Source organism: Crinia signifera, chromosome 5 (assembly GCF_055691185.1).
Source record: "Crinia signifera chromosome 5, ASM5569118v1, whole genome shotgun sequence".
Taxonomy (NCBI): domain Eukaryota; kingdom Metazoa; phylum Chordata; class Amphibia; order Anura; family Myobatrachidae; genus Crinia; species Crinia signifera.
Window position 1 is genome coordinate 287,084,037 of NC_139221.1, and position 22,938 is coordinate 287,106,974.

The following is a 22,938-nucleotide window of genomic DNA, read 5'->3' on the forward strand; positions in this document are numbered from 1 at the left end:
GTCCCTCGGTGTATATGTGCCTGTAGACTTTCAATGGGAGGACTATTATGTACAGAGCCCAGCACACAGTCTCTACGTATAATGGCAACCTACATATAATTAGGTTGACAGTCACAAGGTTGACATGCACTAGGTCGACGTGGCGATGGTCAACACATGAAAAGGTCATGAGTTTTTCGTGTTTTTTCACTCAGATAACTTGTTCAGACTTTACAATCCACGTGGACAATTGGGAACGGTAAAAGTGTGCTGAGCGAAGCCAGGCAACACGCCCAAATGGAAAATGAGAGGGAAGCGAGCCACGTGAGGGTATGCATTACATTAATTGGGGGTCCGTGTCAACACTCATGTTGACCTATTCCTTGTGTTGTCATTTTGTCCATGCCAACCTAGTGCCTTTTTCCTGTGTTGACCATTTCCCTGTCGAACACTTGTGGTTGACCTAATGATCCACACCCTAATTTGTTCAAATAATAACTGGTGGGGCTGATCGATTTATCGCTCTAATATCGGCCAATCCTTCATGCTTGCATGCCGACGCGTACACACTGCAGAGAGCAGACGCCAGACAGACACACGTCACACGGGGACGGGACGGGGCTGGCACTCACTGCTGCGGGTGTGACTGCTGCAGCCACATTGGGCGCCATTGTCTGCTCTCGCCCCGCCCATCCCCGCCTCTATCTTATCAACCGCCACAAGACGAAGCCGTCGCCATTTTGTGAGGTGTTCGGCTGAGGAGAGAGCGGGATCCAGGACGTCGCTCGCGGACAGAAGACTGAGGACGCAGTGATCGCTGAAGGGAACAACACAGCAGCAGCAGCCGCCGCCGCCCACTAATTACTTGTCCGTTTCTGAGCCAGACGCCGGTGACGTTAGCGTGGCCGCCATGAGTGACACGGAGGGGAATAACTTCGAGGGCAGAGTAAGTATCCGGAATGCTCCGACATTGTGCGCGGTGCTTGTGTTTTTCTCATGTGTCCGGCTGCCCGCACGTGTAGCCGGAAGGTATGTGGTGCCCGGCTGGGGATAATGTATGCGGGACCGGCATGGCGGCGACTCCGCAGTGAGGATCTGCAGGTGGCGGCGGCGGCATTGTCTAGTCTGGGAGAAGATGGCTCCTGCTAGACAGGCGGCGCTCCCCGGGTATGTATATATAGGGGTGGTGTGTGCGCTCCTGCTCCCCGGGGTATAATGCGCGTATACGGGAGCGGTGTGTTCCCAAACAACTCCTTTAGTATGTTAGATGTGTAGGGGGCTCTGCATGCATGCATGCAAGCTCCCCACGGAGTGTAATATGTGTAGGGGGCTCTGTATGTATGTAAGCTCCCCACGGAGTGTAATGTGTGTGGGGGGGGGGCTCTGTAAGTTCCACAGGGACTGTAATGTGTGTAGGGGGGCTCTATGTATGTAAGCTCCCCAGGGAGTGTAATGTAGGTAGGGGGGCTCTATGTATGCAACCTCCCCATGGAGGGTAATGTGTGTAGGGGGGGGGCTCTGTAAGCTCCCCAGGGAGTGTAATGTGTGTAGGGGGGGGGGGCTCTGTAAGCTCCCCAGGGAGTGTAATGTGTGTAGGGGGGGGGGCTCTGTAAGCTCCCCAGGGAGTGTAATGTGTGTAGGGGGGGGCTCTGTATGTAAGCTCCCCAGGGAGTGTAATGTGTGTAGTGAGCTATGTATGTAAACTCCCCAGGGAGTGTAATGTGTGTAGGGGGGGCTCTGTATGTAAACTCCCCAGGGAGGGTAATATAGGTAGGGGGGCTCTGTATGTAAGCTCCCCAGGGAGTGTAATGTGTGTATGGCGCTCTGTATGTAAACTCCCCAGGGAGTGTAATGTGTGTAGGGGGGGCTCTGTATGTAAACTCGCCAGGGAGTGTAATGTGTCTAGGGGGGGCTCTATGTTTGTAAGCTCCCCAGGGAGTGCAATGTGTGTAGGGGGGCTCTATTTATTTATTTATTTATTAACAGTTTCTTATATAGCGCAGCATATTCCGTTGCGCTTTACAAAGGGGACAGTGATACAACAAAACAGGGTATTTACAGACAGTCAATATGTAGGAGGGCCCTGCTCGCAAGCTTACAATCTATATGTAAGCTCCCCAGGGAGTGTAATGTAGGTAGGGGGCTCTGTATGTATGTAAGCTCCCCAGGGAGGGTAATGTGTGTAGGGGGGCTCTATGTATGCAAGCTCCCCAGGGAGGGTAATATGTGTAGGGTGCTATGTATGTAAGCTCCCCAGGGAGTGTAATGTAGGTGGGGGGGCTCTGTATGTAAGCTCCCCAGGTAGGGTAATGTGTTTAGGGGGCTCTTTATGCAAGTTCCCCAGGGAGGGTAGTGTGTGTGTATATAATGGGGGGCTCTGTGTGTGTGTGTGTGTGTGTGTGTGTATGTGTATAGGGGGCTCTGTATGCATACAAGCTCCCCAGGGAGGGTAATATGTGTAGGGTGCTATGTATGTAAGCTCCCCAGGGAGTGTAATGTATGGGGGGGCTCTGTATGTAAGCTCCCCAGGGAGGGTAATGTGTTTAGGGGGCTCTTTATGCAAGTTCCCCAGGGAGGGTAGTGTGTGTGTATATAATGGGGGGCTCTCTGTGTGTGTATGTATAGGGGGCTCTGTATGCATACAAGCTCCCCAGGGAGGGTAATATGTGTGTATAGGGGGGCTATGTATGTATGCAAGCTCCCCAGGGAGGGTAGTGTGTGTGTGTGTGTGTATATATATATATATATATATATATATATATATATATATATATATATATATATATATATATATATATATATATATATATATATATATATATATATATATATATATATATATATATATATATATATATATATATATATATATATATATATAGGGGGGCTCTGTGTGTGTGTGTATGCATGCAAGCTCCCCAGGGAGGGTAGTGTGTGTGTGTGTATAAGGGGGTTTGATGTAATTTATGGAAAGTGACCTGTTGGAGCGCTCAAACAAACAGTTAATTAGTTTGGAGATCTGACGTGATATAACAATCTAATGATTTTGTTTTCACGTGCTTGCATCCCAGGTGTGTGTGTGACACATGTATATGTTCCCTTGGTGTATAAAATGTTAGCCCCATGGTTTGTGTAATCTATATAGTAATGCTCAAAGTGAGTTCTCCTCCATGGTTTTGTATAGGTGAACTCCTAGGCTACCTGGGTATGTAATAAAATGTGTGGGGCGATGAGTTACTCAGGTACGTATTGACACGAGGGATGTCACTCCCCTGGTATGTAGCTCATGGTGCTCTACATAGAGGATGGCCATATGAGAGCAGCCATACCAGAGAAGTGTATTACCCCTTTCACATTGCTATGTCCAGTGCTTTGACATCTAACCCTGGTCGCCCATTATAAAGAGGGCATCGTGTGTTTAACCCTTCTTATAACTCAGGATTTTAGGTGGTGCTTTCACACTGCACCTCGCCCCAGGTAGATGTGTCTGCAACACAGTAATTGCCTGGGTTAATTTGACAATGTGAAATGGGTATATGTAGGATGGCTTTTTGTATGCAGCCAATTGCCCAGAGTAATCACAGCTTAGCTCTGGGTTTTAACAAAAAAAAAAAATCTCTTCATTTTGTTTAAATTTAAGCTTTGCGGATATTCAATGGGATAGCCTACCTTAGATAAAAATATGGATTATGAAAGTTATGTTCGTATAATGAGCTGTTCACTGCATTGCAGAAACTGTCAGTAGGCCAATGCAGGATTTCATGGTTCTAAATTGGATTAATGTACAGTGATGTAACACTTTATAGTAGGGATGGGGAATCTTCTGCCCTCAGCTGTTGAACTACACATCCCAACATGTCCTGCAATAGTTCTAGGATTGCCAAATACAATACTGTAGCAGGTCATGCTGGGATGTATAGTCCAACAACAGCTGGAGGGCCGAAGGTTCCCCATCACTGCTTTTATATGTTGCCCAAAACTAGCCTTGGTAGATTGGATGTTGCTGGAGGTTTAATGCATTTAATAGAGGTAGTGGTATATAGCAGTGGTTCTGAACCTCGGTCCTCAAGAACCCCCAACTGTGACCATTTTCCAGGTCACCTCACAGGTGCACTCATTGGGGTAGATTTATTATAGCGGCGCCTATCGCGCCGCTATAACAGTTCCTGCTTCGCCTCATTAGCGAGGCGAAGCAGGAGGGGACACTGTCAAGATCTATTAAGATCTTGCCGCCGGAGTGGCGGAGCGCTAACTCCCCCCTCCGGCGATTTCCCTCCTGGAGACAGTGCATCAGTTAATACTGATGCGCCGTCTCCTTCCCCCCCCTGGCCGGCTGACTGCACATGCGCGGGATCTCGCTAGTCTCGCGAGATCCCTGCTCAGCGCCAGCTCTGTCCCTGCTGTTAAGTATAGGGCATCGCCGCCTGCAGCTGGTGAAGTCGACAGCTGCAGGTGGCGGAATGGTCAGCGATGCTGACAGTTTATAAATCTGGCAGGAGGCAGTGGCTCAGTGCAAAATATCGCCCCTGCGCTATGCCCCACACCGCCGGCGTTAGAGTAAACGCTCGGCGGGTGTGATAGATCAGGGGAAGCGCTATCCCCTGCTATAACGCACTGGGATAGCGCAGATTCCCCTGATCGCCTATTCATAAATCTACCCCACTATTAACTAACGCATTTTAAAAGATCACAGGTGGAGCTAATTATTTCACCTGTGACACGGGCAGATTTATTAAGCTCGGTGAAGTGATAGTGTATGGTTTTTATCACCGGCCAATCACCTCCTATCTTTGAAGTTGCAGGCTTGGTTTGAAAAATGACAGGTAGGAGCTGATTGGCCGGTGATAAAAGCCAGACACTTTTTTTATGCATTAGGTAGGTTTTCCAATCGGCTTCCTTAATTTGGTATAAGTAAAGTTCTTTTGCGACTGTTGGAACTATTGGCCAATTAGACCAAAGCTATTCAGTCTTTGACGGTCGTAAACATTCCGCCAGTTGGAAAACACGTGGATCGGTGAAGAACTTGCTGATCCACTTGTATTTTGTCGAAATTGGACACAGGTTTGACAATATAGCAGCTGTTTTCAGCTATGTGATTTAGACTTTTATAAAAATTAAACTGGAGGACAGAAAACTCACTTTTAAAACTGGAATAGTTTCCAAGATCACACCACCCTTATATCCTGGTAGATTAAATCTTGGTTCAAGCTAGACCTGAAAATAATACCCCTTTTACACCGCCAAAAAATCCGGGTCAGCGGCAGGTCAGACCCGGATCATCGGTGGTGTAAATAGGGTATATCCGTATCCATTTACATGGGTCCTCTACCCAGGTCCTGACCTGGGTAGAACCCGGATAGGACCAGTGTAAATGCTGGTATAAATGGTTCTGCAGCGTGCAGTGCTGGGGAAGCTGTGCCCAGCTGCTGCGGGAGGAGAGGGGTCCCTGATGCTGCTGAGGGGAGGGGGGGTACATGTCAGCCTGTGGTCGGAGGGTATGATGTGCGCCGCTGCTGCTGCAGTTCCTCCCCCCGGCAGCTGGTCCCTGTGGCGAATGGACAGTCTGTGTCGGCGGTCCCTCCAGTGCACTCCCTGAAACACCCATACAGACCAGATTGTGTGTACACAAAAGATAGTAAAGTGGCCACATCCAGTATTATACTGTCAATTGACTATATCCTCATATTGAGTTGCATGTACAGACTAGCAGACTAGTCACAAGCAGCTCAAAGGGTCAATTCTCTGCGCCGGGTATCGCACGTAATGCTAGCATGGAAACCTTGCACAAGTATATAGGGGCATTCATATCTTTGCAAGGCAAAGATTGAAGGAATTTGTCACAAGTGGGTATTATGAGACTTGGTTTTTATTTGGTCTATCATTTAAATTGCAGATTTATTTATTGGTACCCTATCTTGGATGGGTATGATCATTGGATAGACTGAAGGTCGACGTGTTTTTTTTTTTTTTTTTTTTTTTTTTTTTTTTTATACTCGAATGTCGACATGGCTACGCTCGGCACACAATTTTATTATCCCACCATGTCCTAGTGGAAAAAAAGTGAAAACCCCCATGTCAACTTTTTTTTACTTCTGACTTTCCCCATATCGCCTAATGCTTGTTGGCCTGCCTGCGTGTCGGCCTAGTGACCCTATCCTATTTAGGACACACAAACCGATAAAGGCTTTCTCGCACGATGGATTTATGCGTCAGGCAAAATACTAGATCGTGTTTTTCTGTTTAACTTCAGTAGAATTGACAAATACATTAGGGCTTTCAAACTGCATGGTCGCTGTGTTACAGCCATAATAACCACTGACTAGGATGAATGGTGTGACAGCTCAAGTTGATCCGTCTGTAACATTACCTGCGGCACAAAGCCGTTGCTTGCGAAAGCAACTGATCCATGTGAAAAAAAAAACAACTTTCCAACTTTAATTCAGATGGACACGGATGTGTGTATAGAATAACCTTTTACAAAATGCTCAATTCTGTAAAGCCAGAAGGGATCGAATGAAAATAGTCATGCATTACACTCTGGACCTATGAGGTCATGTCACAGAACATACTGACGGACCAATCACATTCTACATGATTTTGACCACTATCCTCCAATGTTCTTCTAGTCGTTTTATCTGAAGCCCAGACGCTATGCTTTTATGATTATGTAATAATTAAGGTTTTATGAACCAGAATTACAAAATTAAAATTTTCAGTCTGTTTTGAATGCATTGTCAGATTTTGGTACACAGGTAGAAAGTGGAGAATGGAGCAAGTGTGACTTCAATGCAGAAGGGAGGGATGTGGTTTTCCAGGGAATTTTAGTGCTCTGACATGGTTGTCAGACTTTCATTAGGAAATTGCTGCTGCCGGGCGGGGAGAGGACTGTCTGGCCGGGCGTCCCCCTGCAGTCCGACTCCTGCATGTCATGGAGGAGAGCACAGCGCATGTCTTCCCCCCCCCCCCCCCCCCCAGTTCCCTGTGACTGGTCCATCCACGAATCAAAGCTCGCGGGCCGCCTCCTGATAGGCTGCCGGCCCGCGAGCTCTGATTGGCGGACAGCCCAGTCACAATGATGCACACTAAGGGGTAGGAGAGATGCGCAATGCGTTCTCTCCTCCCCTCAAGGAGATGGATTCGGGCGGGGGGGACGGAGGGCAGCAGGAGCTGCACTTAGCAAGGGGGAAAGCAAAATGCGGCTCGAGAGCCGCGGTTTGGCCACCCCTGGTCTAGAGTGTGGGCATCCAAAGCGGCATTTTATGCTTGTCTCCTCCATTCAGAACTCCTATAGCACTTATAGATGCTTGACATTAAATCAAAAGCAGTTTGGCTATTTATGTTCAAGATGTGAAGTGACATATTGGGGTGTATTCAATGCTTGCTGTGAGCTGTCACAGCTGCAGGGTCAGTATTCAACTGACCCCCTGCACACCTCACCTTGTGTGGGCACCATTACATTACCAGGATTTTGTTCTGTAGTTGGGTGAGGGAAAGAATCGGTATTTGTTTCCTAGCAGGGCACCACCGATTTTTTTATTGTATGAAATCGGGTTGGAAAAACGCCACGATCAACACCAACCCAAAGCGTGGCGAGCGCAGCGGTACGCGTCCTCCGACCTTTTCATACCCCCTCTGTCCACATCGGCGTGGAGTTGATTTTATATAGTATGGCGAGCCCCGCGAGGGGACGCTCATTACTTCACACATTATGCGTCCCCTCGCGTGGCTTGCTGCGCTCGCCACGCTTCGGGCTCGCTGCGCTCGCCACACTATATAAAATCAACTCCACGCCGATGTGGATAGTGGGGGTATGAAAAGGTCGGAGGGTGTGCAACGCTGCCCCTTGCGGGCTTGCTGCGCTCGCCACGCTTCGGTTGATCGTAGCGTTGTGTTAACAATGGGGGGAATTTGACATAATAATTAACCATCAGGGTGGGTATACAATTAAAAATCGGGTCTGGGGGGGCATTTAACATTGGGTCCAATGTATAATCTGGTCTCGGAGCATTTTTACATTGGGTCCAATGTAAAAATCTGGTCGGTTGCATGCCATTATAATGGCATGTGATGCGACCGTTTTTTTTTTAAATTGTACGGGAAACGTCTTTAAAGCCCGAAATCAGGTCGGTTGGGTCCCATCGTATATCAGGGGTGTCCAAACTTTTTGCGACGAGGGCCAGATTTGGTGAAGTGTAAATGTGTGGGCGCCGACCATTCAGCCTGTCATTATTTGAATCATTAATCACATCAGAATGGTCCCCCACTCTGCCCCCATACACTGTATGTCCCCCAGCCTGCCCCTTCACTGTATGTTCCCCACTCTGCACCCATTCACTCTGTCCCACAGCCTGCCCCCCATTCTCTTAATGTCCATCAGTGCCTCCATTCATTGTATGTCCCCAAGCCTGACCCTCCTTCACTGTATGACTCCCATTCACTATGTACCCCATTCACTGTATGCCTCCCAGCCTGCCCCTGCTCCCCCTTCTCTGAATGGCCATCACTGCCTCCATTCAGTGTATGTCCCCCAGCCTGACCCTCCTTCACTGTATGTCCCCCACTCTGCCACCCTTGCAGTGCCTTCTCTGTATGTTTCCCAGCCCCTTGTGTGAGCCAGAGGAAGGAGAGGCAAAGCAGGCACTGCAAGGACAGGAGATGCTTGGGCTGCCCACCTCCGCTCTGCATGTTACAGGAGCAAGCTTCCCCCCTTGCTGCCCCCCTCCCAAAACACTGCCGTCACTGATTGTGGAGTAGGGTGATATATACGATTGCAGCAGCAGTGGTAGGACGCCAAACACATCTGACTGTGGCGGCCGGCACCTCCTCACTTGAGCAGACAGCAAGGTAAAGGCACGCTCGCCGGGGCCCCACCTTTAGTGTCCTGTGCTGTGCTTCCTACATCTGATGCTCTGCCCGCTTCTAGCTGGAGGCTGTGGGCCGCTTGAAATGACAGCATGGGCTGCAATTGGCCCACGGGCCTGACTTTGGACATTAACAAGGGAAGAGAACAAAGACTTATGTACGTGGCGCACTGTTAGGACAAGAAAAATGAATAAAATGTAACCTTTAATTGTTTGTTTTAAGATTTGCGACATATAAAAACAATTGCCAAGGAGGCAAAGAGGAAGAAACAAAGTATTTTTCTCCTTCCTCCACTAGGTGTCACTGGAGCGTAGACAGTGGGGATAGAAGGGCGACCTCAGGGAGGTATTTTTAAAAGAGGGGATATAGATCCTCTCAAATTGAACCCCAATGTCCTGTTCCCAGTGTAATTGCTAGATTAGGTGCGTGTTGCTGTATATCTTACAGTGTGTACCCACTCATGAAATGAACAAATCTGTTACAATTTTCACTTAATTAAGTTACTTTTGTTTAATATTAGTTTATAACAGATTTATAACCCTTTTTTTATGTTTAAAGGACCAAACAGACAGACATACTTTGCTGTCCTAATTTATCTGCACAGTCCTTGGGAGCAATCTGTGTTATAAACAAAATTAACTTAAGTGAAAATTGTAACAGATTTGTTCATTTCATGAGTGGGTACACACTGTAAGATATACAGCAACAAGCACCTAATCTAGCAATTACACTGGGAACAGGACATTGGGGTTCAATTTGAGAGGATCTATATCCCCCCTTTTAAAAACACTTTGTTTCTTCCTCTTTGCCTCCTTGGCAATTGTTTTTATGTTGCAAATCTTAAAATAAACAATTAAAGGTTAAATTTTATTCATTTTTCTTGTCCTAACAGTGCGTCACGTACATTAGTCTTTCTTCTCTTCCCTTGTTGTTGCTCAAATTACTGTTGAAGTGACAGCACACCCCACATAATAAAATCTATGAATATTGATTGAAACAAGGGGTTACCTTATAAACACTGCCAGTGCGATTGTTCACCCCCCTCTTTTTTTGTTCTGACTTTGGACATGCCTGCCTTAAGTTATGGTATGCATTGGGACCCGACGGGCGCCGTTCTAGGAAAAAAGTACCAAAGAATCTTATGCTGCCCATACACGTTGCGATGCACTCTAGTTAGTTATAAAAGTATGGGTAGCACATACTCTATGGTCTATGCGACGCATCTCATCACATCGTGTATGGGTGCCTTGATGCTGTATAGCATTGATTGCTAACCTGGACACTCCAGCTGTTGAACTACACATCCCAGTATGCCCTGAATCAGTTTTAGCATGGCCAAATAGTAAATCTGATGCAGGGTATGCTGGGATGTGTAGTTCAACAGCTGGAGTGTCAAGTTAGCCATCACTGCTGTATGGTCAACTTTCAGTAGTAAAATTTAGAATCTTTAACTTTAAACCCTCATTTTGTACCATATTAGTGTGCATTCTAGCAATGGTGCAGAACATTTTATATCCTAAACTGAATTATGTAGTAACACTGAGGCACCCTTGCAAACATCCCGAGGGCATCCCAGGGTGTCTAGGCACACAGTTTGGAAACCACTGGCATAGCCTGACATTGTTCTGCTTAATAGTAAATCTTCTGTAGCAATACAATGAGCTAGAAGTGGACTGTTACAGGCTAGTCTGGCAAAATATCCAGAAATATTTCTAGTCAGGTGTTCGTATTGGTGTAAAGCTTTAATTGATTTGGGGGCATTTGTTGGTATTTGAGGCATTCTGCAAATTTTAGTATTAGGTAGCTTGACTTAATTGTATTACATTCTGGTGATCCCTTACATTTCCCACCAATTTTTTTTATTTTTTATTAATTTTTTTAAATGATGCTTTGACAGGTTTGATTCATTTTGTTTAGCCCGAAGGCATGGGTTTTATTTTTTTGTGCTAATATACAGGTGTTGATCTGGTTATTACATACTCCCACCGTGTGAGAGGTGGTAAGCGTTCAGAATAGGTTTACAAATGGCTTTTGAGCATAAGTGAAACCTTTTGTGAAGTGTAGCGTTCATGTTAGAAGGCAGGACAGTGTAGCAGTATTCAGTAGGCTTGATCTGTTGAGCGTTGTACTATGACAGGTGTCCTGAAAAGAGACGATCAGATGATTTCTGCAGGGAGACCATGCCAAATTCTGTGCATACTCTTTTCTGTTGGCGTTTCATAACTTCATTGCCACAGGAGAGTATCTAGTCCCTATTTGCTTAAATATACTAAATGTTCTTTTTCCATTAAGGTTAATATTCGTGAAGAAATTGAAGAGTTTTTTCCAAGAATGTTGAAGAGAAAGCAAGATAAAAGAAGGCTAATGAAAAGTTGTAAAGATCAGAAAATATCAATTGAATGGGGGAAAAATTGAACAGAAGATTGTTCAGATAGAAGCTCTTGAATATGTTTAAGGCTTTAATGAATTGGTTGAATTGGGGAAGAATACACGAAGGTGAAAAACGAAAAAAAAAAGTGAAGAATGAAGAAAAGTTTAAATCAAGAGTGTCGTAGAATTAACAGAATCTGGAAGAATGAATGGGTCCTAGGTTAAGTAAATGTATGGTTTATGTTCCCAGTGTCTGTATGATCAAATTAATCATTTGCATGATTTTAGTTAACAGACAATTTGGTCATCTGGCTCAAATAGGGTACCACTAGCGGAAATATTACGTTTTAAACTTGGACATTTGGAGGATTAGACATGCAACCTAATAACTTGTTTTCCAGGATTATATCATTTGTCTTCTCTGTATTAAGATAGGAATTTCATAGAGGTTCTGTATTTTAATTTACTTTTATTTTCTTAGGAATCCCGCTCCCGTTCAAAGTCACCCACTGAAAGTGCTGCCCGGCCAAAATCAGAGAGTCATTCTCGCTCCCGCAGTGGATCAAAGGCTTCAAAAGGGTCCGACTCTCGTTCCCGATCCAGGTCAAAATCTCGGTATGTAAATATATGGGTTATTTTCCCAGCTAAGAAAATATTAGTGGTTTGTCCTAAATGTGTAACACAGCAATGTTTAAAATGTGACCACACCTCTGCATATGCAGTAAGCCCAGAATGAGAAACCTTCCAGGGCTTGGGCAATGCATTACTCAGATTGGTGTGGCCCTATGAAAGTCTATGGGCTTCTATTGCAGCTCCTTCCTGTGAGGAAGTTCTATCTGAGGGAAGGACAGCTCTTGATGCAAGAGCTGTCCTTTGCTATAATCTTCATGCATATGGTGTTGGTAAATGCCATTGTGCAGGCGGAGTGTGTCTGGGTACATTGCAAACAAATTGCTGCATCCCGCCTATTTTCTTCATGCATGGCAACGAATAGTTCAGGAATAATTCTATATAATCTGCCAATTTTGCTCCTCACCTCTATGGGGAAATTAAAGAGTAGTGCGTGCCAACTGCCACTAGGTGACGCACGCCGTAGCATCTCAAATGTTGCTCCGTTCGAGCTTGCACGGACATTACTGTTCTGATCTGTCATTTTGACGGGCCAGTAAAGAATATATTGCGGCAAAGCATAATTGAATTAGTTAATTGCATTTCCATGCACTCAGCACACCATAGAGACGGCGCATTAGTGTCCTGTGGCCATGCGCACCACGAACAATACTGACGATACAACATCATGCTTATCATTGGCTATATATATATATATATATATATATATATATATATATATATATATATATATATATATATATATATATATATATATATATATATATATATATATATATATATATATATATATATATATATGCTATCGGGACCGCGATCGCCGCACGGTCTGTTGCCTCTCGGGTACGGCACATCGCGGACCGAGTCGACAGATTGTTGGGAGGGGCTGGGAGCAACCCGGCGGTCTTGGTGCACATCGGCACCAACGACAAAGTCAATGGTAGGTGGGATGTCCTCAAGAAAGAGTATAGGGAATTAGGTAAGAAATTAAAGGCGAGGACATCTAGGGTAATTTTCTCGGAAATATTACCAGTGCCACGCGCTAGCTCAGGGAGGCAGAGGGAGATCAGGGAGGTAAATGTGTGGCTTAAGGATTGGTGTAGGAAAGAGGGATTCGTTTTCATGGAACACTGGGCGGACTTCTCGGTCAGGCGCCATCTTTTTTGCCGTGATGGATTGCACCTGAACGAGGAGGGGGCTGCGGTGCTGGGGGGAAGGATGGTTAGAGGGTTGGAGGAGATTTTAAACTAGGTGACGGGGGGGTGGGGGCAGCAAGACATTATGGGACCATCAGGGAGAGAAGCCGGACTGGGATCAGGAATCATATGGGGGAAGGAGATGATGGGGGGGACGGAGACATAGACAATGTCCTGGGACATAACAAGGGTATAATCGGGGGTAACTCTCAGGGTGCATCAGGAATGTCATGTAATAAAATGTTATGTTGTAACAGTCACGTTACCCCACTACAGTCCTTAGGTACAGATGATCTTAGTATACGGGAAGGAGGGAAGGACAGAGGAAGAATTCCCAGAACTATAAAGAGGGCAGGCAGTGTGCATGGTGGGGAGGCCTGTAGAGAGTCTATTGAAGGGGAGAGGGGAAAGAGGAAGCTAGTAAAGAATTCAAATGGGTCCTGGGGTGAAACTAATCACAATATTAGAGCCATATCTAAAAATAAACATAAATTAAAATGCTTACTCGCTAATGCAAGAAGCTTAGTGAGTAAAATCGGGGAGCTAGAAACGGTGATCAGTATGGATGACTACGACATCATTGGTATTACAGAAACATGGTGTAATGAGTCGCATGACTGGGCATTAAACATGGAGGGATATACACTCTACAGGAAAGACAGGGAAAATAGAAGGGGCGGGGGTGTGTGCCTATATGTAAATAATAACTTAACATCATGTGAGTAAAATATGAGCACAGACCTGGAAGACGACAACTCGGAGACAGTGTGGGCAGAGATAACCGACAATAATAAAAAACCAAAAAACATTTATAATAGGGGTATGCTATAGACCACCAAATATAAACGAAAGGGAAGAGTCTCTTCTTTTAAACCAAATCAAACAAGCATTAAATCAGGGTCAGGTATTAATTATGGGGGATTTTAATTTACCCGACATTGATTGGGAAAACGAAACAGGTAAATCCGCAAAAAGCAATGGGTTCTTAAGCTTACTTAAAGACCAGTTTATTACACAAACGGTGGAAACTCCAACTCGTGATGAGGCACTCTTGGACTTAGTTTTAACAAATAACACAGACTTAGTTTCAAACACAAAAGTAATTGAACAATTAGGGAACAGTGATCACAATATGGTTTCACTGGAAATCAACTTCAGTAAATTACATCAAAAAGGATCTGCAAAAATACTAAACTTCAGAAAAGCGAACTTTGAATTATTCAGGGAAGCCCTAACAGGAATTGGGTGGAAAACGGTTATGGAGGGAAAAAATGCAGAGGAAATGTGGGATACTCTAAAAAAGGTGCTTGACTCACTAACTATTGAATACATTCCTAAAGTAACTAAAGGTAAATTCAATAAAAAAAAGCCACCATGGTTGGACAAAGAAGTAAGGTCAGCTATCAACAATAAAACCAGAGCCTTTAAATTCTATAAAAATAACTTGAATGAGGAGGCGTTCGCAAAATACAAAGAATCAAACAAAACTTGTAAAGGGGTAATCAAAGCAGCTAAAATATTATATGAAGAGTGCATAGCCACTGAAAGCAAAACCAACCCAAAGAAGTTTTTTAAATACATAAATAGTAAACGTTTAATTAAGGAAAACATAGGCCCACTAACTGATACTAGTGGAAAAAGTGTTACTGAGGACAAGGGAAAAGCAAAACTGTTAAATGAGTTCTTCTCATCAGTATTTACTAAGGGAGAGCAGACTGTGGAACGAACATTTACCACAAATGGGACAAATAAGCCAGATCTCATTGTGGATTTCACGCCGAAGGAAATAATACTGAGGCTAAGCAAACTCAAAACAAATAAATCACCAGGGCCAGATGGGATTCATCCAAGGGTATTAATGGAATTAAGGGATGAACTAGCTACCCCCCTACATTATATCTTTAGCAAGTCACTATCGTCAGGTATAGTACCAAAAGATTGGAGAATAGCAGAGGTAGTGCCAATATTCAAAAAAGGAAAAAAGGAAGATCCCGCTAATTACAGACCCGTTAGTTTAACATCAATTGTGGGTAAACTATTTGAAGGATTTTTAAGGGATGGTATCCAGAAATATTTAGATCATCACAGTCTACTCAGTACTAACCAACATGGGTTCGTGAAAAATCGTTCATGCCAAACTAATCTACTAGGGTTCTATGAAGAGGTTAGTAAAAACCTCGATAATGGAAATGCTGTAGATGTGATTTTCCTAGATTTCGCTAAAGCATTTGATATTGTCCCACACAAGAGATTGATTAATAAAATGGAGAACCTAGGATTGGGTGAAAATATCTGCAGATGGGTAGGGAATTGGCTATGTAATAGAGAACAAAGAGTGGTTGTGAATGGTGCCGTATCAGATATGATACCGGTACTAAGTGGAGTGCCCCAGGGTTCGGTTTTGGGGCCCATTTTGTTTAACATTTTTATTAACGATATTGGGATAGGGTTACTCAGCAATGTATCCATCTTTGCGGACGATACAAAACTTAGCAAAGTCATCAAATCATCAGAAGATGTCACCATGCTTCAAAATGATCTTGCAATTCTAGATGAGTGGGCAAAAAAATGGAAGATGAGGTTCAATGTAGATAAATGTAAGGTTATGCACCTTGGGAGACACAACCAGTGTGCAAGTTACAACCTTAGCGGAGAGGAACTGGGTAATTCCATACTTGAAAAGGATCTAGGAGTCCAAATAGACAGCAAACTAGGATGTAGTGCCCATTGTAATGTAGCTACAAAAAAGGCCAACAAAATTCTGGCATGTATTAAGAGGGGAATGGAAACTAGGGACTCAAGGGTAATTATGCCACTGTATAAAGCATTGGTGAGACCTCACCTAGAGTACGGAGTACAGTTCTGGGCCCCACACTATAAAAAGGACATCATAGAATTAGAAAAAGTCCAAAGGCGAGCAACAAAGCTTATTAGGGGAATGGAGAATTTAAGCTACGGGGAGAGATTAAGCAATTTGGGACTATTTACATTAGAAAAGAGACGTTTAAGGGGGGACATGCTCAACATGTACAAGTATATCAAGGGCCAATATAAGGAACTGTCATGTACCCTCTTTTCTACTAGAAAGGAATCTAGGACGCGAGGGCATGAGTATAGATTAGAAGAAAAAAGATTTAATTCAGCTAGTAGAATTTCTTTACGGTCAGAACAGTCAAACTCTGGAACTCTCTTCCCAGAGAGGTGGTAACGGCTGGCTCATTAAATGCATTCAAGGCAAAGTTGGACAAACATTTACTGGAGAAAAACATCCATGGGTACAAATAAGAAATATAATTTGTCTGTAAAATACCAGAACCTACCAAATCAGCAATGGATATCTATACCAGGTTGAACTAGATGGACGCAAGTCTTTTTTCAGCCTTACCTACTATGTAACTATATATATATATATATATATATCCCAGTATGTACCTAACTTGACTCCCATACTACAGCATTAGATGTACTTCATCTAATTATGGTGATGCCAAGTGTTCTATTTATTGTGAATACAGCTATGATAAACTGTTTGCATTGAAGAGATGTGCCTATGAACAAAAATGAACCTGGCCACCTCCCTGGCATCAAATACTTGAACATGCCTGTATTAGCTGGCGCAAAGAAGCTGTAGTGTGTTCAGTTGTTTATAAGCCTTGTGCATCGGTCTCCTACCTCCCTGCAGTGCTGGTAAACTACCACGATCTATTATACCCATTCTGACGATCATTTGTGGTGAATGTTGTCAATTGTCTGGGCAGAGAATTAACATGTAAAACTATTTATATTTTTATTTCCCCACATCCATAAAGATCAAGATCTAAAAAGCGCTCTCACAAGCGTTACTCCCGCTCCAGGTCTCGATCCCATTCCCACCGAAGACGATCAAAGAGCAAATCATACTCACCAGAACACAAACGCCGGAGAAGTCGCAGTCATTCTCCAATGTCCAACAGACGGAGGCACAATGGCAGCAGGGTATGTCTGCATACTAATTTGTTTTTTCAATCTCTTTTCTGATCTCTAACCACTTACCAGTTTAAAACAATGTCCTAGCTTGGTGTTTCTGCATCATTGTGTTAAAATGGCAAGATAACAAAATGGCCTTAAGCATGCAGACATTAGTTCTGGCTGTCAACTAGGTGACCCACAGACGGTGACAGGAGCAGGGGTTTTTTTTGTTTGTTTTTTTTGGGCTCCTATTTTGAGTACAGTACATTATGCTTACTGAGCTTCCTGGTATAAAAATAAATCCTGTCCCACATGACTTGCAGGTGAGGAAAACCAATCTTTGCATGCTAGTATTATCTATGTACATTTTGATTTTCTAGAAAATGCTCTTGAATCTTTTTTTTTTTTTTTTTTTTTTTTTTTATGTTCATTTTGTTCTGGCAAAAGGGAACTTCATTCATACTGGAGTCTAACCCCCTCAGTGTAATAAAAATAATTGTGGGTGAAATGCAGATTATGTATAAAGTCATTGTATTCTGAAATAAAAAAAAAAAAAAAAAAAAAAAAAAAAAGCTTGCTCTAGAGAACTTAAAAAAAAAAAAATTGGGGGTGGGGGGTAAACAAATGATAGTCTCTTCTAAAGAGAGGTGTTTCTCCAGTTATCTGGAATAAAGGTTGACCCCAACCCCTTCCCTGTCTTTCCTATCACCTGACCACCAAGCAGCTCTGTGACTGACTGGCTCTCACTCAGATTACATTAAATTCTCCTGTGTTGAAGCAGAATCAATGCTTCAGTTTGTGACATATTTTTTTTGACGTGACAGCCATAGCAGCCATATTAAAATCTCCCCTACAGATCGATATTGCAAAGGGAAAACAAAGTAATAGAAGGACCTCCGAGAAAAATGATCATCCGCTTCATAATAAAGAGGTACAAAACTTGCTGTTTAAGAAATGTATGGTATTTCTGCTGTAATGAACTTGGACTAATTGTGTACATTTAAAAAGCAGAATCTTAATGTGTTCCCTAATTTTGCCAGTTTTTCTATATAGCAGATTAAAATATACTCTGATGCAATACCCAAAGAGCTATTGCAGTGGTTCTTAAACTCTGTCCTAAGGACCCCACACAGTTCGTGGTTTCCAGGTCACCCGACAGGTGCACTCATTACTGACTGACACATTTTGAAAGATCAACAATGTTCCCATGATTCTGTGAGGGAGACCTGCAAAACCAGCACTGTATGGGGTTCTGAGGACTGACTGAGAACCTGTGCTATATTACATAGTTTTTTTGTTTGTTTTTTTAAATAGGTTTAGCCAAGAAAACCCTTTTTACATGTGATAAATGTCCTTTGTCATTAAGTGTAAAGCCATATAAACTTGTCTTTCATTTTCTTTATAGGTTAACCCAGATCCAAACACATGTGTTGGAGTATTTGGCTTGAGCTTGTACACAACAGAACGTGATCTAAGAGAAGTGTTCTCACGCTATGGCCCCCTTGATGGTGTCAATGTAGTTTATGATCAGCGGACTGGGCGGTCACGGGGATTTGCATTTGTCTATTTTGAACGAATTGAGGATTCCAGAGAGGTAACCTTGATTTTAAGCAGATTTTTATAACCCTACATTCAGTCTTGCACAAGTTTTACGCCGTGTGGTGTGAAATGTAAGTTGGTTACCTGTGTGAGTAACTAGTTTAAATATTTTTGTCCTATTCTTGATCACTCTTAAGTCAAAGAGCACAATGTTAATAGCGCCTGGAAAGAGGTCACTGATCTATGCAATTGTCAACAGCACGCCAGCACTCGGGAGATGCCAGTTTCCATGCCTTAAACCGTGCGTTTAGTTGCGGTAACCAGTATTCTCCAACTTAAGTGCCTGCCATGTGTTTGGGCCACTCAAGAGGCAGGAAACTGCATCATGGCACTAATTTAATTGGGTTTCTGCTCACTCCTCAGGGGAGTTGTGCACAGGAATAATCTAGACAGGCTTAATAGTACAGCCAATTCAATAGCGCCTTCCCAGTGCTATTAACATTGTGCTTCATTGATTCAAATGCTTATTAAATCTGTGAGGCTTCATTGACTGCAGGCACATATCAGAATGCCAGTGGTGAACACTAAAGGTAGTATTCAATGCGGCCGGCGAAGGGGTTAAACGGCGAGGATGCCCACGGCATTGAATATACGGTACTTGTGTATTATCACGGCGCCCATTGCATACCACTAATTAAGGTATGCGATGGGACCCAATTTGAGCCTTTCCCCGGGCTGAGTATACAATTTTAATATCGCCTCACATGCCATTATAATGGCATGCGACGCGATCATGCCCGATTTGGGCTTATTCCCATGTTAAATGCCCCCCCAGACCCAATTTTTTTATTGTATACCCACCCTGATGGGTAATGAGTATGTTAAATCCCCCCCATTGTTAACGCCACCCCAGTATCAACGCTAACCCGAAGGCGAGCGCAGCGGTACACGTCCTCCGACCTTTTCATACCCCCACTATCCACGTCGACGTGGTGTTGATTTTATATAGTGTGGCGAGCCACCGAGCCCGAAGCGTGGCGAGAGAATGCACAATATATGTAAAGTCATCCACATCCCCTCCCTGCGCTCGCCACACTATATAAAGTCAACTCCATGCAGACGTGGATAGTGGGGGTATGAAAAAGTCGGAGGACGCGTACCAGAAAGGCACCTAGATCTGTTTGGGTGTATATATATTACACAAACAATGGGGTGTTAAGGCTCTTGTAGGGCTTAATCTTGCTTTGTGCACTGTGGCATCTCACAAATCTGCAACTTGGCGCAAATACCACTACAAGCCTTTACGTGATGTAAGGCTGCAACCATCGATTGCACAATCATAAGCTGCTGCAGCAGCCCCATGCTAGGTGGTCCATCAGTCTGGCCTCCAACGTGAGAGATTACTTTTCTTAGTTAGCAGTCACTTCAGTGACACACATGCAACACTTCCCTAACATGTCAATCGGATCTGTTTTTAAGACCTGTCTGAGGCTGTCCTCTCAATTACAGCAGTGACTGTGTGCATGAATCCTAGACTCATGCAGTAGGAAAAAAGCTCAACTGAATGTGGCATGAACAGTGTATCTGACTAGTGTGGGAGTAATATAAATAGGTTCTCTAGAGCAGGGCATTGCATACCTGTTAAAGACACCTATAGCTTTACCCTGGTTTCTGTATTCCCAGTGTCTATTATTCCATGAACCAATCTCTTGACAGGACTGTCAGGGTATTACCCCATAACATCGTAGATGCATGGGCACGATAAATTCATTTTACTTTAACACTGCATTTTCACATCTGCGTGGCTATCATGCATGTGTCTAGGCACTTGAAGCCTAAAGTGGACATGTATTGGTTAGTTTTATAAATGAAGGGCTAGTATACATTCAGTGTGATTCATCTATATAGGACCGCCCACAACAAAAGTTAAAAGGTTACTGTACCTTGTGTGTATTTGGTGCTTATGTCCTGAAATATTCCCAAGATCACTGATTATGTAGAAGTTAAACTTAAGAATTGGGGTGTTTTTTTTTTTTTTTTAATATAAAGTTTAATGTGTGGTTATAAGTCATACTTGCCCCATAAATATCCTGAATGCAGTCTGCAGTGAAGCCCTCACTTTTAAACAATTGCCTAGCATGGACGCATTGTTTACAGCCACAGCTTCACCCGGCAGTGTTGTCTGATAGTAATAGTAACAATGCAACCAATCAGACAGTGTGGGGGGCGTGGATGTTTTCACTTCGATCACCACTGAATGCTTAGCATAGCGTAATTTACTTACGCATATCTGTATGATCATGTATAGGACAGATCTGCTGGACAGCTATAGGAATGGCCATCTACTGGAATTTTCAATTGTCTTTGATTACATGCCAATTAGCCTAATCAGTCCCATATATTTTATTTTCGCCTTCAGACATTCAAGGAAAAAATGGGTTGAGGGCTGTAGCCCAAGCTCTTTAGATGGGTTTAGACTCTTTGTGCTGCTAAAACCTGGATCTGTCAGGTGCGTTAAGTAGTGTCTGATCAGAGCAATTGGCTGTAGGAGGTTTAGGTGCTGCAGGGAGGGTCAGTGGATGACCTGCAGGGTAGAAGTAGACTGTGGTGGGATCTACTGCTAATCCGGTGCACTGATGGAACAAAGGGTGCTGGTTTATTGGTGGGGTAACTGTACTGTAAATTAAAGTATGTGCTCAACTAAAATAGCTGCCTGGAAGGTTTTCTAATGACCCTGATAATATATTTGGGTATTTGTGTATTATCACGGCGCCCACAATATTAGGTCGCACGACATATCATTGCATGGCATACACCCGATGCACTGCGATGCGATTTAAAATTGTATAAACCCCCCCTATAAAATGTTTAATTGTGTATATAAGCACCCTAATGGGGGCTTACAATGTTAAATGCACCCCCACTATGAACCCGAAGCGTAGCAAGCCCGCGAGGGGCGGCGGTACGCGTCCTACAACCTTTTACTTGTATTACTTTACATATATTCCGCAGGTCTCGCCTCGCTGCGCTCGCCACACTATAAAATCAACTCCACGCGGATAGTGGGGGTATGAAAAGGTTGCAGGACGCGTACCGCCGCCCCTCGCTGGCTGCGCTCGCCACGCTTCGAGTTCACGTTCATAGTGGGGGTGCATTTAACATTGTAAGCCCCCATTAGGGTGCTTGTAAAATTTTAAATTGCATACCATTGTATTTTGCGATTAGAATGGCATACCATTTGATGGTATACAATTTAAAATTGTTTAACATCGGCTACCATCGCATGCCTTATGGTCTGCGATGCAATGGGCGCCGTGCTAGTACACAAGTACCAATATTTGTAATTCCCTAGCCTATACGGGTGTGGTACCCGTACACAATTGTGTCCATTAACTACAGTGTGCGGCATGGCTTTTCGCCGCCCGGTAGGAACCAGAGCGTGTGAAATAACCCATAGGGTTGTAGAGGGGTTGACCTACTGATTTTGAAATGTTGTTCCATGTATGATACCTGTTGGCTATTCTTTTATAGCATAGTAACACATTATCTAGATAACATTGGTGATTGATCACTTTGAAGCACTGTGGAAGTTCTGCTATAGAAAATAAGATAGAGGGCCCCCCTTTCCCTTCACTGGCTTAGGCAGTGCATCTAAGTTTGTAACAAAACTATTAAGGTGAGTACACACGGGTGCAATTTCTTGTAAAATTGCTGGGAATATGGTCGCTGAGCGACCATATTGCCAGTGATTTGGACCCAGCTGGATATAAATTGCCAGCTGTGCGCTCCCGTGTGCACTGCCTAATGGTCACAGGAGCATGCTCCAGCGGCTTTCCCCGGCGATCGCTGTGCCGGGAGATCAGCGTTGATCTCCCGAGCCCCGTGCCGCTGCTCCCTCCCTCCTCCCATCAAAGTGACAGCAGCAGCGTCTGCTGCTGCTGCGCTGCCCCGTAGCAGTGTCTCCTTTTCATCGCTGATGAAAAGGAGACACTGAGCAATATGATTGCTGGGGATCTATTGCTAGCAATAGATCCCCAGCAATCATATTACCCCGTGTGTACACAGCATTACCCTCCCAATGGTCTGTATTTCCTGATTATGTTGTCCATTTGTTTCTGTACTCAGATTTCATATCCCGCAGTAATATTGATAGCTTCAAATCAATATTATGCGAATTTGTGTCCTAAAAGATAGCAGTGAGGGGCAGATGTATTCAGTTTTGTAAAGTGGAAGGTGTTTGGAAGCTGACTGGCTGCTGCATTATCACCTTCCACTTCATCAGGTTTAATACTTCTGCCCCTGCGTATCCAGAAGTCTTTTTTTACCCTGCCTATGGTGCACCTGAGATTATCTTTTAGATTTCACCCAAAATTAAGTATCCGGTTCCCCGGGTTAGTTTATGCACAATTTTTAT

General features: G+C 43.9%; 1 protein-coding gene across 4 annotated transcripts in view; it reads left to right on the plus strand.

Moving 5' to 3' along the window:
* Nucleotides 1-683: 683 nt before the first annotated feature.
* The window catches only part of TRA2A (transformer 2 alpha homolog), a 31,463-nt gene continuing 9,208 nt past the window's right edge, over nucleotides 684-22,938 (plus strand). Inside the window, exons 1-5 of one of the 4 annotated variants that reach the window (XM_083189158.1) lie at nucleotides 685-925; nucleotides 11,693-11,826; nucleotides 16,847-17,012; nucleotides 17,842-17,916; nucleotides 18,391-18,579. In XM_083189158.1, the coding sequence (XP_083045284.1) occupies nucleotides 890-925; nucleotides 11,693-11,826; nucleotides 16,847-17,012; nucleotides 17,842-17,916; nucleotides 18,391-18,579 (600 nt within the window). In that variant the 5' untranslated portion in view covers nucleotides 685-889. Of the gene's footprint in view, nucleotides 926-11,692; nucleotides 11,827-16,846; nucleotides 17,013-17,841; nucleotides 17,917-18,390; nucleotides 18,580-22,938 lie in introns of all 4 variants that reach the window. The other 3 variants (XM_083189157.1, XM_083189160.1, XM_083189159.1) reach the window with 3 other exon arrangements.